Source organism: Erinaceus europaeus, chromosome 10 (genome assembly GCF_950295315.1).
Source record: "Erinaceus europaeus chromosome 10, mEriEur2.1, whole genome shotgun sequence".
In the NCBI taxonomy this organism is placed as follows: domain Eukaryota; kingdom Metazoa; phylum Chordata; class Mammalia; order Eulipotyphla; family Erinaceidae; genus Erinaceus; species Erinaceus europaeus.
This window is the reverse complement of record NC_080171.1, coordinates 1,067,954-1,084,103: the sequence shown is the minus strand read 5'-3', so window position 1 is coordinate 1,084,103 and position 16,150 is coordinate 1,067,954. Positions and strand designations below refer to the sequence as shown.

The following is a 16,150-nucleotide window of genomic DNA, read 5'->3' as shown; positions in this document are numbered from 1 at the left end:
GTTATGCACAGAGACTCTCATGCCTGAGGTTTTGAAGTCCCAGGTTCTGAAGTCCCTGCCCCACCATCAGCCAGAAATGGTCATTGTAAATGAAAAATAATTTTTCTCTTCTTCTAAGACAACAGAAGCTCCGAATCATCTAAAGCTAGTGTTCTGATGGATATAAACAAATTCGGAGCCATCACTACACAGTTGCTCTGTGGCAGCACATCCAAGCACAGCTCATCCACCTGAGCCCAGAGCTCCCTGATCTCCAGCTATGCTTGTGCTGGGTGTTTGGCAAAGACACAGGCCCTCCCAGCACCACGCACGCAGCTGGGTGAGCGAGGAGAAGCCCGTCAGCACAGAGCGGCCAGCTGACAACTGCAGAAGGCTGTCTTCTCCTTCTGTCTGTCTTCTGTGTAGACCCTGAAGGCTGCCCTCAACTCGAGGGACAATTTTCCCTCTCCAGAAGAAAGGAAAATGATTCAAGCAGACACGCCCAGGCTGGCCACATAAAGAGACGCTTTCTGAAATACCTGTTCAGAGTGAACTCATGGAAAGCCGAGCTCAGATGCAGCTCTCTGTGCCAGCCGCAGTCTGCGTAGGCAGCGTGAATAAGTGAGGCCATGGTTTCCAGTCTCCTGAGGCCAGGTTCAAAAGCACCCTGTTATTGCTGTGTCTCCCTAGTAAGACTCCTTATTGACTTTGGATATTCACAGCAACCCCTCTGTTGGCAGAGGGGACTTGCCAGGGCTTAAGGAAAGCCATGACCACATTCAGGCTACAATTACCATCTTCACTAAAATCCATGCACACAAGGAGCTTCTCAGCAGCCTAAGACTCTAGGATGCGTCGGAAAGGAAAAACAGAAAAAACTATTGAAAGTAAGAAAATCCTTCATTTGTACGTGGAAAGACATTGCATGAAACTGCCTTTCTTCAAAGAACAGGGCAAGGAATAAGCACTGGAGCACGGCTCAGCTCTGAACTGTCCTTACAGATGTTACCCAGCACATCTCTAAGAAGCAAATACAAGATTCTGTGAGCCACATAGACCTCTGCTTTCAGACACCTCAGAGCAAAAATGAGAAATAACAAAGATGTGTTCTTTCTGCTTAAACCGATCTCTACGTAATAGGCAGGAGGAACCAAGGAGACAAGGGCGGTCAGTGAGCGCGGACTGCCTCCTACGAGACCCTGGCCCACTGTGCCAGGGCTCGGGCGTCTGCTCCTCCAATTGCAGATACTTTTGTTAGTTCAAAGTATGTCCCGTGAAATTATTTTTATTTCCTGAAGCTGTCAAATTGTGTGTGTGTGTGTGTGTGTGTGTGTGTGTGTGTGTGTGTGTTTGTCCAGCATTCAATATTAGTTATTATATAAGTATCTGGGAAATGAGAAATATGTATTCTACCAGGACAAATGCAGGCAAAATCCACAAGACTACGAGTCTAAAGATTATAGGCGCTTGAAAACAGAAAAACACAACTCTCACAGTTCTACTAAGATATCAGACAGCATGGGAGAAAGTTGGTGGCATTGGATGTGCTGCATTTGGCTTATTTAATAGAAGTATAGGAGTCCTGGAGGCCAGGCCAGGGTGCATTTGGTTGAGTGCACAAGGACCTGGGTTCAAGCCCTGGGGGGAAAGCTTCAAGAGTGGTAAAGCAGGGCTGCAGGTGTCTCTCTTACTCTCTCTCTATCTCCCCCTCCCTTCTCAATTTCTGTCCCTGTTAAGTAAATAAAAGTCCTTTCCAGCAATGTCACTGCCATGTATCTGTCTGAAGAACACAGAAGCACTTATCTGAAAAGATATATGCACAGCCATGCCCATTGTAGTGTCAAGCCAAGATAACCCCATTACCTTACTTAAGAGAGATTAGGAGATGGAGAAGTTGTGAGGTATATACACAGTGGAATATTACTCAGTTGTGAAAAATGATGGAATCTTGCTCAACCTGGATGGAACTGAAGTGGCTCATGCTAAGTGAAATAGCTCAGAAGGAGGAGAAAATACAAGATGACCTCCCATGCAGGACAGAAAGAAACAAAGCCCAGAAAATAAACAAAGACAAGTGAAAATAACCTTCAAAGTCTTTAGAGCCAAGGTCACTAAAGGAAGAGGGAGAGGACTGTCAACATGGAGGTCCAGTAGATTCTGGTGGAACAGTACTGCTACTTTGGTGGCAGGTGTGCTGACAAGTCCAATTTTCACACTCTGGCTTATTTTACTTCAACCCAGACTCTCAACCGCTGGGCAAGAGAGACTCCATTAGGTGGACACGCCCCACTCCAGGAGTCGTGGCAACACCCACGGGCCTTTGGCAAGAAGGGCAAATGACTGCACATTCGTGCTGCTGCTGACAGGAGTCTAGACCAGGCCTGGCAAATAAGGAAAACGTCCCATCTACTCTGCCCACAGCTCAAAAGGACCCTTGTTGGGCGAATGTGGCGTCTGTGTTTAGTAGTTTCCTCTAAGTAAAAACATTTGGATGGCGAAAGGGAACAGCAGCCTATAAAGAGCTGTGTTTGTAAGTCTTTTCTCCCTGTGACCTGGGCCCAGGATGTGGGGTCTGGGTGGCACTGCGGGTGTCTCTCCTGCGACACCGCACCCACGGTGCCAAGCCAGCCTCCCGGCTGCTCACACAGTGAAAGCCCTCATGAACGTTCCCCTGTTTGCCCTCACAGACACCTTCAGAAGGGAGACTGGGCAACGCTGGTTCCTCTTCAGACCTACAGGGTGTTTGCTGGTCACTGCAGCCTGGGAATGAGAGACTAATGTCCACTGCCTTCTGCAACAAGACCGAGAGGGAAGGTTTCTCGCCATGTCACCAACACTCTGCAGCAGAGCCAAGCCAAGCAGTGGCCTCTGCTCCGGGACTCCACTGCCACACATGCTGCCCCTGGTGGGGTCCGTGCATTCAAGGCTGATGGCAGCAGAAGCTGGCGTGCTGGGATCTTAGCCGCATGCTTCCCCGGCCCTCAAGTCCATGTGGTGTTTTCCACTAGAAAACTCTACACAGCTGACCCACAGTGGTCACTACCGCCCTCCCTTTGTTCAGATAGTCATCAATATGACTCTATGTAATCTTTTAAACCAAGTTGGCAAACTCCAACCTGCTAATAGGGACATGGAGAAATTAAGCCGTGGACAATGCAGCGTGCAAAGGATCTTCCTAGGAGCTTGTTGGGCATTCAGGGGGAACTGGTTTAATGCCGACAAGAGCTAGTGGCCAAGTCAGTGCTAGGCCCAGGGAATCCTGTCTCGACAAATACAAGCAAGGAATCACACATGCCTCTCAGGAGGAAAATAAACTTGACACACTGGAAAAGCTAAAACAAAAGTCAGCAGGACATTGCTAAGACAGCTTCTGTGCCAGGACTTGCATGGAAAAGGTCCCAGGTTGGACTCCCAGCACCACCCACAGCCAGAGCTGAAAGGTGACAAAAATCAGGTGCTGAGAGGGCGGAGGGACACGGACACATGCTGAAGCTTCATAGCACGTGGCTTCACTCTGTATGACCTTGACCAAAGCTTCGCTGTGGGTGATAGCAGCCGGTTCTAAGAGGACAGACTCAGTGGGACCTTTCTCTGCGAGCCAGGTACCTTTCCAGCCACGGCGTTCGCACAGAATTCTAAACGACCGCAGGAATACACGTGGGTGTTCCCAGGAAGAGAGTGATAGGCAGTGGGGTGGGGCTGGATGAGGTGTGGGCACAGGCAGGAAGCAAAGCTCCTTCCTTGGGGCTGGAGAGCCTAGGCCTTGGTTGAGGTCCCCAGTCAGTCTGGAGCCGGGCTTCTCAGTCACATGATGTTTTTGTTTGTTTGGCCATCACCAGAGCTTTACGCCAGGCTGTCTTTTTTCAAACAGAAAGAGAAAGACAGAGGCAGAGAGGAAAAGGCACTGCAGTATCAGACCTTCTGCAGCACGCGAGGGGTTGGGTTCGAGCCTGAGGTTGGGCCTGGGTGGTGCCCACAGCAAGCAGGTGCATCAGCCTGGGGGTGAGCGGCTCTGCCAGCCTGGGAGATGTGATTTCAAAGCTTCCTTTCCATCCCCAAACATCAGGTCAGGGCCAGGGTTAGGCTTCCACAAAAGCAGTGTTTCTGTGCGTTTTCCTTGCGTCACCTTGTCCAGTGTTAGACTCTGTGACTGAGAAGTTCCAGTGTGGAGAATACGTGTGAACAAGCCGGAAGCAGCCTGCATCTGAAGAGCCGCTGTCTCCGCATCCCAGACCATCAGTCTGTCTTCACCACCAGAAGCAGCTCGGCCAAGACGGCTGAGACGGCCAGTTACAGGCCTTGCCCGAGTCGGGTCGGGTGTGCCAGCACTGGGGGCCCTCCATCATCTCTGGACCACACGCAGGAAGAACCTGACCTCCTGTGTACATGACGAGGCTCTGGACATCTCAGCCCAACTCTGCACCCAGCACACCTACCGCCTGCCAAGCTCAAGGTGGCCTTCAGTTCCTCAAAGGCGACGGCCAAGGCTGCACCCTTCAGCTCCGGCTCCACTCGCCGCCTTGCCAGATGGAGAGCTCCCGCCGGCATCACTGAGCCCGGCTCAACGTGGCCTTCTTCTCTGGGACAAGGCCCTTTCCCCAGCCTCCCCTCCCTGCCTGCCCAGCCAGGGGACACAAGGCTACTCCCCAAACACTCTGCAAAGATTGGGTTTGACCTGCTGCCTTCGCATTCCTTGGCTTATAATTGGCAGCCAACCATATTTGTCAAATGAATTGAAAAGAGAAGTGACAATGAGCTAGCAGGACCTTCCTCAGAATGAGTAAGAAACAAAGGGCTTGCTCTCCAGGACCTGGCCTCATGCAGAGCAGCCATGGCTGGACTCCCCACTCTCTGAAAGAAGGCTGCTCAGCCTGCTCTGCCCCTCCAGGAAGATGGGTCCTGACAGGAGGGCAGCCTAGAATGTTCCAGCTGTGACCATGCACTGCAAGCTCAGACTGACAGGGACTCGGACGTCACAGACTCTTGTGTTAAATATGAACAGACACGGGTCCTGGGTCAGATTGATGAGGTAAACACTTAATTGTACTTACATATTTTTTTCAAGTTTGGGAGTCACTCTTTGCACTAACCCAGGTCTCAAATTCCATTTTCCACTCTGACATCTTTCTCCCAGATATTTCTAGTCTAGTTTCATGATAGATACTAAGTTCAAGCAAAGACTACTTTAGTCCTGGGCTCTAAGGAACATACCTAAAATAGACTTCTTAGATTCTTTCTACCCTAGGGTCCCTATCCTCATTGGCTGTAATCCTACTCTTTGCTCTCTACTTATAAACAATTTGTCCTAATTTATACCATACCGCCTTTCAATCACTGAGTCGCAGATGCTACCATGACACCATCCTGACCTCCCTGGGCAGATGCCCTCACCATGTGTCCTGGAGCCTCCCCCTGCCCAGAGCCCTGCCCCACTAGGGACAGACAGAGACAGGCTGGGGGTGTGGGTCCACCTGCCAACACCCATGTCCAGTGGAGAAGCAACTACAGAAACCAGAACTCCCACCTTCTGCTCCCCATAAAGAGTTTTGGTCCATGCTCCCAGAAGGGTCAGTGTTAGGGCAAGATGGCCAGAGGGCTCTGAATCTCCATTCCACCAAGACCCAGAGCTTCTGTAGCCAAGAACCTTTCATTCCCTCCATCACTGAGAAGAAAAGAATCTGATGAACACCAGAGAAAGCCAGGCCCCATCTCCCTGGCCGGGGGAAGTGTAAAAAACAAGCATAGCTGCGAGCTGTAATCCACGTAGGTGTGGCTGAAAAAGGGGGTAATGGCAGGGCCCCAGGGGGGAATGAAACAGGCAGCAGTGTCTGCGTGCGGTCTCCATCTTGACTCAGCAGCCTCAGGCTTCTCTGATGCTTGCCTTTTCGTTTTCCCAATTCCAAGTATAAAATATTGAGGTGGGGGACCCTATAAGGAAGATTTAAGAGTTTTTTTTTTTGGGGGGGGGGCTTTTCCAAAGGAAAAAGAAATCACGCATTTGGGTCTCATAAACATACACGCAAAAGATGAAGTATAGGAAATATACTCAGTGGAGTACTACTCAGCAGTTAAAAAGACTACATTATGTTCTACAGGGAAAATGAATGGAGCTGGTAGTGATTCTGTTTTGATTGTGCTTAGTGGTGGAGGTGAAGGACAACTGTGGGGTGATTCCACGCAAATGTGAACAGAGGGAACTGAGATTCATGAACTTGAAAAGAGAAAAGATGTATATCCATGTGTACGTATGTATGTACTCAGCCCATACCTATACTCTTGGGAGGACTGTGGTGGTCACTAGTGGAGTGGGGTGGGCACAGGACTTTGGTGGTGGGAGTGACATGAATTACACCTGTCGTCTTGTACTCTCGTAAATCACTACTATGCCACCATTAAAGTCATTTAAAAAAACCGAGGAACCAGACAGTATAGCTAGCAGCCAGGCAATGCACCAAGCCTGCACAGCCTGTTATAAACTAACAGCAACTTCTAAGGGAGTCACGTGCAGAACATATAACTACCACCACAGCAGGCCTCCTGGCATGATTAAAGAGAGCATACAGGGAAGCTGACTCAGAGGGAGAGTCGTGGAAACACTCTCACCAGGTGGGCTGTCACGGCAGAGCTGTGAACTCTCAGGAAACCCTCTGGGTCTCCCTTTCACGGCATTTCTCCAGGGCTCAGCAGAGGGTCTGGAGCTGACTTGATGTCCTTTAACTATTTTCTGAGTACGTGAATATATTGACATATTTCTGCTGATAATTACCATGAGTTTTCATCCAGGGAAGACAATAAGGTTTTAAGTATACATAAATGAATCAGACCTCACTGTTGACCTAGAAGTATGAGTTAGCTATTACTACACACAAATTATTCTGGAAAGCATCTTCTCATAAAGGTGGCTTTCAGAGAACCCTATTAACTCTAATCCATTTGCATCCCAGTCTACAGAAATGTGTCTACCAGTAGACACATGTTGTAGCACCCAAAAACACTTTCTTTTTTATTATTTATTTATTTATTTTCCCTTTTGTTGCCCTTATTGTTTTATTGTTGTTATAGTTATTATTGATGCCATCATTGTTGGATAGGACAGAGAGAAATGGAGAGAGCAGGGGAAGACAGAGAGGGGAGAGAAAGACAGACACCTGCAGACCTGCTTCACCACATGTGAAGCGACTCCCCTGCAGGTGGGGAGCCGGGGGCTCGAACCAGGATCCTTAGGCCTGTCCTTGCACTTTGCGCCACATGTGCTTAACCCGCTGTGCTACCGCCCGACTCCCCCCAAAACACTTTCTTGTTTATATTTTTTATATCTTATTTATTTATTTTCTATTTTGTTGCCCTTGTTTTATTGCTGTAGTTATTGTTGTTATTGATTTCATCATTGTTGGATAGGACAGAGAGAAATGGAGAGAGGAGAGGAAGACAGAGAGGGGGAGAGAAAGACAGACACCTGCAGAGCTGCCTCACCACCTGTGAAGCCACTCCTCTGCAGGTGGGGAGCCGGGGGCTCAAACTCGATCCTTATGCTGGTCCTTGTGATTTACGCCATATGCGCTTAACCCGCTGCACTACCACCCGACTCCCCCCAAAACACTTTCTATCTGAAAATCTGCCATAAAGAGAACATAAGACAAAACACTTTCTATCTGAAAATATGCCATAAAGAGAACATAAGACAAAAGTCCCATGATCTGAGTGAGGGTCAGACACAGGTTCTGAGTTCATCTTAAAGCTGACTCTGTAGCATCTGATGGTAATTCCTGCATGAGTGCCTGGCCAATAGTCAGACTGCTCTTCACCGCTACCATAAACCAATGTGCCTTCACCGCTACCATAAACCAAGGTGCCTTCACCGCTACCATAAACCAAGGTGCCTTCACCGCTACCATAAACCAAGGTGCCTTCACCGCTACCATAAACCAAGGTGCCTTCACCGCTACCATAAACCAAGGTGCCTTCACAACTATCATAAACCAAGGTGCCTTTTCTTTGCTTCTAAAATGCTGAGAACTGGTGGAGTGACAATCCAGACAAGACTTACCAAGTACGATCACCACCGTCTTCAGAAGGCTCATCATGGTGTCCCGGTTCCTTCGGGGCCCAGAACTGTGCCGAGACATCCTCATTGTCCTCTGGCGGACGTAGCCAAAGATGTGAGCATAGAGGACTACCATCACCACGAAGGTCACCAGGTTGAAGATGGCCCAGAACACTAAGTAAGAGTCACTGTACAGGGGAGCCATGTTGGAGCAGTTTCCGACGTCGCAGATGCAGTTCCAGCCCACGCTGGGGATAGCGCCCATGACGATGGCCACCGTCCAGATGACCGCGATCACCACCACCACCCGCCGGTTGGTCATCCGTGTGTGAAGCTGCATGCGGAAAACTGTGATGTGCCTCTCGATGGCGATGGCCAAGAGATTGGCCACGGACGCCGTCAGGCTGGTGTCGATGAGGCCCTGGCGAAGGAGCCAGGTGCTGACAGTGAGCCTCCGCGTGTTGGGCCCCGTGTTGAACATCAGGTAGAAGTAGGCCAAGCCGGCGAAGAAGTCTGCGGCGGCCAGGTTGGCCATCAGGTAATAAATAGGGAAGTGGAAGCGGCGGTTGACGTAGATGGCCACCATCACCAGCAGGTTGGCCAGCATGATGAAGATGCAGACTGTGATGCCCAGCCCCATGACCAGCTTGCTGACCGTGTTCCACTCGGTGGCCAGGTACTTGCCGCTCCGGTTATAAAAGAAGGCGATGGACTCATTGTAGTAGCACTGTGGTTCGTTCATGGCTGTGAACTAGAAGAGAAAAGAGGGACAAGGAGATAAATAAATAAGTAAATAAATAAATGGACAGGAGGAAACCACAGACTGAGTGAGTGAAATGGATAATGGTAGACCTTTACAGTAAATGTGGCAAATTAAACAACCCTCCAAAGCAAAGACTTGGGAAGCTTAAAAACTGCCTAACATTGTAGGATTCTATCAAGTCCCCGGGGACTCTTGCTGTACTCAAGATTAAAGGCAGTTGGAGTGAAAGAAATGACAAGGTCTGTGCTTGGTGGCTACACGTCCCTGAGGCTGACCAGAGAAGGCGTGGTCTAAAATCACTTAAAATACAGCAGACGGATGAGGATTTCGCAGATCATTGCAGCTGCTGTAATCACCAGAGTGAAGCTTACTCTGACCTGTGATTGAGGGTGTCTGTAAGCACAGCCAGCTCACAAATGGGGTCTTCCGGCCTCCCTGTTCTGTATTCCTGCTCTCACATGCCCACTCAGCTCAATCTGTTGGAGATGTTTTGTGATGCTAATCTCTGCTAGGTCTCCAGTGCCCGCACTTCAGAGGGTCGCTGCCCAGTGTTCTTACCCAGAGCCACCACTGGCCTTGTGACATTCCTGTGGTCAGCACTGTGACTCCTTAGCCCCAGAATAGCATTCGCCAGCCAAGCTATGGTGCTGAGAACTTTTTTCTCTTTTGAAAATATAAGAACTTTGCTCCTTAATGTAGTCTGCAAAGGACAGCTGACAAGTCGACACTCCTCTACAGAAGAGGGAGATAAACTTTGACTAAAAAAGCACACCTTCTTATGAAGTGCAGTGAGATGTCCTCCGAAATGCCTTTTTCTGTTCCTTTTCCTTCCCTTTCTTTGCTTTCAGATAGAAGCATGTTGGTCTGCTTCTAAGACCCCTTCTGTTGCATTGCTTGCTGCTGTGGTCTATTTACATAGTCACTGTTTTCATTGGTTTAGTCCCCACTCATTCCTGCCCTATTGTCCTTCTCCCCACCCCCCATCCTACTTACTTCCTCTTCCTGACACTTCCTTCCGCCTCAGGAGATATAAAAGACAAGGCTTTCTAATGAAGAGAGATTAGATTAGATTACATTGTTGAACTGCACCCCTGCTCGTCAATAAAGATGGAACTGTGTTCCCAGCTCAGCCATGAGTCCCTGGTCATCTCTCTCCCGCCTGCGCAGCTAGTCTGGCACCCCAAACTGGGACCTGCAGAGGCAGAGAGACCTGTGAGCTATTCTGCTGCTCCCCTTTCTTATCTTTCAACCCCACTAGCCAGAATATTCCCACTTGACTTTAAGGGGGACTGGTGAAACTGAGATTACGATAGGCAGTTAGGGAAAACAAGGAGCTCACACATCAAATCAAATCAACTACTCTTCCTAGAGCCTTGATTTGTCTGAGAACTCAAAGAATGAACCCAGGGACTCACACATGTGTGGACCCATGGATACACGTCCCTGGCCCGATTTCTTCACTCCATAGTTTGAGAGAAAGAAAGAGCAGAGACCAGAACATTGCCACAGCGGTCCTGAGTCCCCGTGGGGTTCCCATAGAGGCTCAGGATCAGACCAAGGGCCCCGCGTCTGGGCTCTACAGCCCTCCGCCAGTCACCGCCTGCAGGCCAGACAACATTCCTTAATGACCACTGGCCTTTACATCCTGACACCGCACTGAATGATGCGTCCTGCAAGGTGACCACCTCGCCTACTGTGTGTGCTGCTGAGCAGACACAGCTCGCACCTGAATGTTTTGCAAACACGAGAAACCCCAAGGGCCAGGGAGAGAGCTCCACCTGTGAGATCTGAGAACCCATGTGCCTGAGGCCCCAGAGGCTGCGGGCCGGATCTCCATGCACCTCACACCAGAGCTGATCAGTGCTCTGGGCTCAGTCTCTCTCTCCCCCGAGTCTCTCTAACTTTCTCATAGTAAACAACAGAAAATAACTAAATCTTTTAATTTAAAAAATAAATAATTCAAAATGGTGTGAAACACGTATTAGCTGGTTAGTCTTCTGACATGTCAAGACATCATCTCTTTCTCCATCTAGACTAGAACGCTTCTAAATCACGCATCAGTCGTCACTCCACTAGAGCATAAAGTCAGTCTTCACTTGTGTGTTCCACAGTGAGCTAACAGTCCAGAGGAGGAATGAAGACCTTATTCATGGGCCATTCCAGTCCACAGCTAACCTTGCTACAGCATGCTAGGTCAGTCATCTAAGTTCCTTGCCTCTCCGTTTCTTGACCACATCTACTGACTTATTCCCTAACAACTCAGCGGCCCACTCCCAAGGCCACCGCTTGGGCCGTGTAATCACTCAGAACCATAGATTCAGAAATAAACAGGCACAGCTGGGGAGATGATCGACGCAAGGAGGGGGACACTGGATTTCAGTGCCTGGGATTCCAAGTTTGATCCCCAGCACTGCATGTACTGGAGTGAGGTCTGAGCTTTTGATCTCTCTCTCTCTCTGTCTCTGTTGCATGAGAAATTCTCCTATGTAATAAATGAAACAAATATTTTGTAAAAAAAAAAAAAGAAAGAAAGAATCCCACATCCTAATTACTCATTACCTTCCCTGTTCTTTCCCTTTTCTCTTCTCTTCTTCCTTCCTTCCTTCCTTCCTTTTCTTTCTTTATTTTTTTCTCTTTTTCCTCCAGGGTTATCCCTGAGGCTCAGTGCTTGCACTACAAATCCATTGCTCCTGGTGGCTATTTTTTTCCATTTTATTTGATAGGACAGAGAGAAGCTGAGAGAGGAAGGAAAGATGGGGACAGGAGTAAAAGAGAGACACCTGGTGAAGTAACCCTCCTACAGGTGGGAGCCGGGGGCTGCGATCTTTGCACGGTCCTTGTGCTTTGCACTAGGAGCACTTAACCTCCTGTGCTTCTGCCGAGCCCCCATTCTTTCCCCTTCTCATTTGGTTCCTCATACGTCTTTGAAGTCATCTGTCTCCTTACACATTCTACTTTATCCTAGTGTACGCCCTGCCCACGGCTCCTTTTCTCCTCCAGCAAAGATTCTACAGTATGCCCTTTCAATCTCCTTACTGGAAGCTTAAAAATACATTTTCTTCTTAAAGATTTTGTGACCACATCTCTTACAGAATTTTGTTTCTTTACTGATTGTAAATCTTTTTAATATTTATTTATCTTCCCTTTTGTTGCCCTTATTGTTTTACTACTGTTGTAGTTATTATTGTTGTTGTTATTGATGTTGTCATTGTTGGATAAGACAGAGAGAAATGGAGAGAGGAGGGGAAGACAGAGAGGGGAGAGAAAGACAGACACCTGCAGACCTGCTTCACCGCCTGTAAAGTGACTCCCCTGCAGGTGGGGAGCCGGAGGCTCGAACCGGGATCCTTATGCCGGTCCTTGCGTTTCGCGCCACGAGCGCTTAACCTGCTGCGCTACAGCCCAACTCCCTTCTTTACAGATCTGAAGAACAGTAACGTGGTGCGTAATCCATCTATGATTTAACATTTTTATCAAATCTGGTCCAGCACTTTGATCATGTATATCACGTCATAGCAAAACACATACACTAAGTTTAACAGATTAAATGTCAAGTTTGTTACAGAAAAAAAAAAAGTTTCCAGGGCCTCTTGGGTTTCACAATTTCATTTAAGAAAGCAGACCTTTATCTTTCACTCTACTTGGCCAACTATGCTTACATAACATTTTCTGAGAATAAAGCCAGTCTTGGATGAATACAACTGGTTTTTATCTCCACACCTGTGTCTAAGCTACTGCAGAGAAAAGTTAGGGGGAATCAGCATATCTGACAGATTGACTCTGGGATGAACCCATGATGTCTGATCTCAATTAAGACTTCAGTGCCCTTAGAAACCTGATCCCCCACTCCACCCCAGGGAGAAGTGTCTGAGCAGCTAGTAGGGCACATTCTACAGAAACACAAGCCTCCCAGCCATCTTATCAGGGTGTGCCTGCCTCTCCAGGCTCAGCTGGAGCTGCGGAAGGCTTTGCAGGCTCTGTGCAGGGCTCCCTCTGCCCTGGTCTTTGCAGCAGACAGCAGTGAGCTTCTACAGGGAACTGCAGATCTGTGAAGCAGCTTGGCACAGATAAGGGGGGACTCACTGGCGGTGGTGTTGGTGCTGTGGCCAGAGACACCCTGGGGCACAGCAGACCTCCATAGTGATTCCCCATCTGCACCTCCCACTGCCCTCCAGGCCACAGTGAAAACAGCACCCTTCCAGCCATCTCCTTAGGCCGTGCCCAGCCTGTTGCCTGAAGAGATGCCACACCACAGTTCCCTCAGTCTTAGGACAATGTGTAAGTTTGTTCAGTTACCTGCTAACACTGTCCCTCAGTAGGTTATAGATCCTATCAGAACAGAGATTTTTTCTTTCTTTCTTTCTTTCTTTCGTATTCAGGGTCTTTTATTTTAATTTTTATTTATTTTCCCTTTTGTTGCCCTTGTTTTTTTTTATTGTTGTAGTTATTATTGTTGTTACTGATGTTGTTGTTGTTGGATAGGACAGAGAGAAATGGAGAGAGGAGGGGAAGACAGAAAGGGGAGAGAAAGACAGACACCTGCAGACCTGCTTCACCACCTGTGAAGGGACTCCTCTGCAGGTGGGGAGCCAGGGTTTGAACTGGAATCCATAACGTCAGTCCTTGGCGCTTTCCACCATGTACGCCTAACCCGCTGTGTTACCGCCTGACTCCCCCCCCCCTTATTTTTTTACCAGAGCACTGCTCAGCTCTGGCTTGTGGCAGTGTGGGGGGTTGAACCTAGGACTTGAGAACCTCAGGCATGAAAGTCTCTTTGCATAACCATTATACTATACCCCCACATAGAACAGAGATTCTTTCTTCAGCATCTTGCTGAATTTAATTTGATCTCTAATTCAGTCTCTTATTGGGTTCAACGCTAGATGTGGACTAACTAAACTGCTGGGTTGTGTAAGTAATTCCAGAAAGAATGTTTATACTTCAAAGTTTCCTTTCTATAAAGGAAATAAAAATGTTAATGCAAAAACTACTTACTGTCTTTGTAGAAAGGGTTTTTACAGGCCTGAGAGAGAGTGTAGTGGTTTACACAACAGATTTTCATGCTTGAGACCTAGGTTCAAGCCCTAGCACTGCAGAGCTGAGCAGTGCTGTAACAAGAAGAATGAAAAGAAGGGAAGAAAGAATAAACAAATGAAAGAAGAAAGGGAGGGAGGGAGAATTTTTGTTAGATATGAGAATATGGCTTTCACAGCATTCCTATATATTTTTAATTTAATATTTGTTTTCCCTTTTGTTGCCCTTTTGTTGTAGTTACTATTGTTATTATTATTTATGACATCACTGTGAGAAACAAAAGAATTGAGATCTGGTGCAAGGATTGAATATCGTCAGATGCATGAAATAGCAGACCGGGAAAATGCCAGGTAGACAGAGACCAAGAGACAGAGAGACAGGTAGTAACATGTCACTGTTTGTTGTGCTTTTGCGGGGCCTGCTGCTCCTGCAGGGTTGTCTGGGGCTAGAACTCAGGTCCTCGTGTTAAAATGAGTGGTCTACCCAGTGAGCTGTTTCCAGCACACTCCCAAATCTTTAAACCATACAAGCCAGACTACTGTCAAGTCTGACAGCCTACAGGAGAAGTAACCAAGACAACATGCGGGCCAGGTCCGAAGTGTGTGACATCTTGACAGGAGTTGGCGTCCAACCTTCAGAGGCGGCCAGACCTCCATACAGCCACGCTGGACTCAGCAGCCCCACGGAAGAGAAACCCACAGGGACCCACAGGGATAAAACCCAGCGGACTTGAGGGCTGCGACCTGTGGGGTCAGGACAGGCCACCCAGGAAAAGACCCCAGGACAGGTAAAAGACAAAGCTAGACTCCTTGCGTTTTTTTATCCCCTGTCATGTCAACTGACTCAAGAGTCATACTCAGGCAGGGGAAATAGCACAGTGGTTCTGCAGAAAGGTTTTCATGCCTGAGGCTCCGTGGTCCGAGGTTCAATCTCCCAAACTACCAGAAAGCCAGAGCTGACCAGTGCTCTGGTAAAAATAATAATAATAAAGTTATGCTTAATTACTATTTCTGTTATTTAATATTAATCCTTGATATTTTAGCAAGCACACATGAGGCCTTAAGGTGAATCTCACCCCTTGAGAAGCTTTGATTCAATGTCCCCACTCTGTTTTTATATATTACTATGACTCAGGATTTCATTTTCATTTTTTAAAAATACATACTTTCTAGGATGAAATAATGATTTCAACACTCAAACCATAGTAGTATAATTTGTCTTATGAGAAAATTCAGGGAGAAAAAAGGTCAGAGACCATCTTAAGAGAAATGTGTGTTCAATTTAAACTTTCAGGTAATTTAGTAATCTAAGTATAAGAAGAAATTCCTTAACTCGATAAGGCATCTGGGATGGAAGTATTCCCTTTTAAAGGAGAAACTCAACTGAGCTGACTCAGTTTCCAGTTGCTTTCAGCAAAAAGTGCAGTCACAGTCACAGCCATTAAGAAAGACAGATCAGGGAGTCGGGCTGTAGCGCAGCGGGTTAAGCGCAGGTGGCGCAAAGCACAAGGACCGGCATAAGGATCCCGGTTCGAACCCCGGCTCCCCACCTGCAGGGGAGTCGCTTCACAGGCGGTGAAGCAGGTCTGCAGGTGTCTGTCTTTCTCTCCCCCTCTCTGTCTTCCCCTCCTCTCTCCATTTCTCTCTGTCCTATCCAACAACGACAACAACAATAATAACTACAACAATAAAACAACAAGGGCAACAAAAGGGAATAAATAAATTAAATAAATATTAAAAAAAAAAAAAAAGAAAGACAGAACAACCATGGACCTAAAGGCTGGAATAGTGGAGAGGCAGGCTGGGAGTATGGATCGATCAGTCAGCGCCCATGTTCAGTGGGGAAGCAATGACAGAAGCCAGACCTTCCACCTTCTGCATCCCACAGTGAGCCTGGGTCCATACTCCCAGAGAGATAAAGAATAGGATATAGAAAAAAAAAGAAAAAGAAAAGAAAAAGAAGAAGGAAAAGGAGAAGGAGAAGGAGAAGGAGAAGGAGAAGGAGAAGAATAGGAAAGCTGTCAGGGGAGGGGAGGGGATACAGAGTTCTGGTGGTGGGAATTGTGTGGAGTTGTACCCCTCTTATCCTATGGTTTTGTTAATGTTTCCTGTCTTAAAGAGAGAGAGAGAGAGAGAAAGGAAGGAAGAAAGAGAAAGAAAGAAAGAAAGAAAGAGAGAGAGAGAGAGAAAGGAGGAAAGAAAGAAAGAAAGAAAGAAAGAAAGAAAGAAAGAAAGAAAGAAAGAAAGAAAGAAAGAAAGAAAGAAAGAAGCCTGGGGCAGAGTCAGGTCCACCAGGTCTCAGGTGTCGCAAACAGCACGGAGCTCAGCAGC

The 16,150-nt window shown here is 47.7% G+C and overlaps 1 protein-coding gene across 6 annotated transcripts in view; it reads right to left on the bottom strand.

Moving 5' to 3' along the window:
- LPAR1 (lysophosphatidic acid receptor 1) overlaps nucleotides 1-16,150 on the bottom strand; it is a 142,547-nt gene that overhangs the window by 50,723 nt on the left and 75,674 nt on the right. For all 6 annotated transcript variants that reach the window (XM_060199024.1, XM_060199019.1, XM_060199021.1 and 3 more), the window contains one exon: nucleotides 8,027-8,774. In XM_060199024.1, the coding sequence (XP_060055007.1) occupies nucleotides 8,027-8,774 (748 nt within the window). The remainder of the gene's footprint in view (nucleotides 1-8,026; nucleotides 8,775-16,150) is intronic.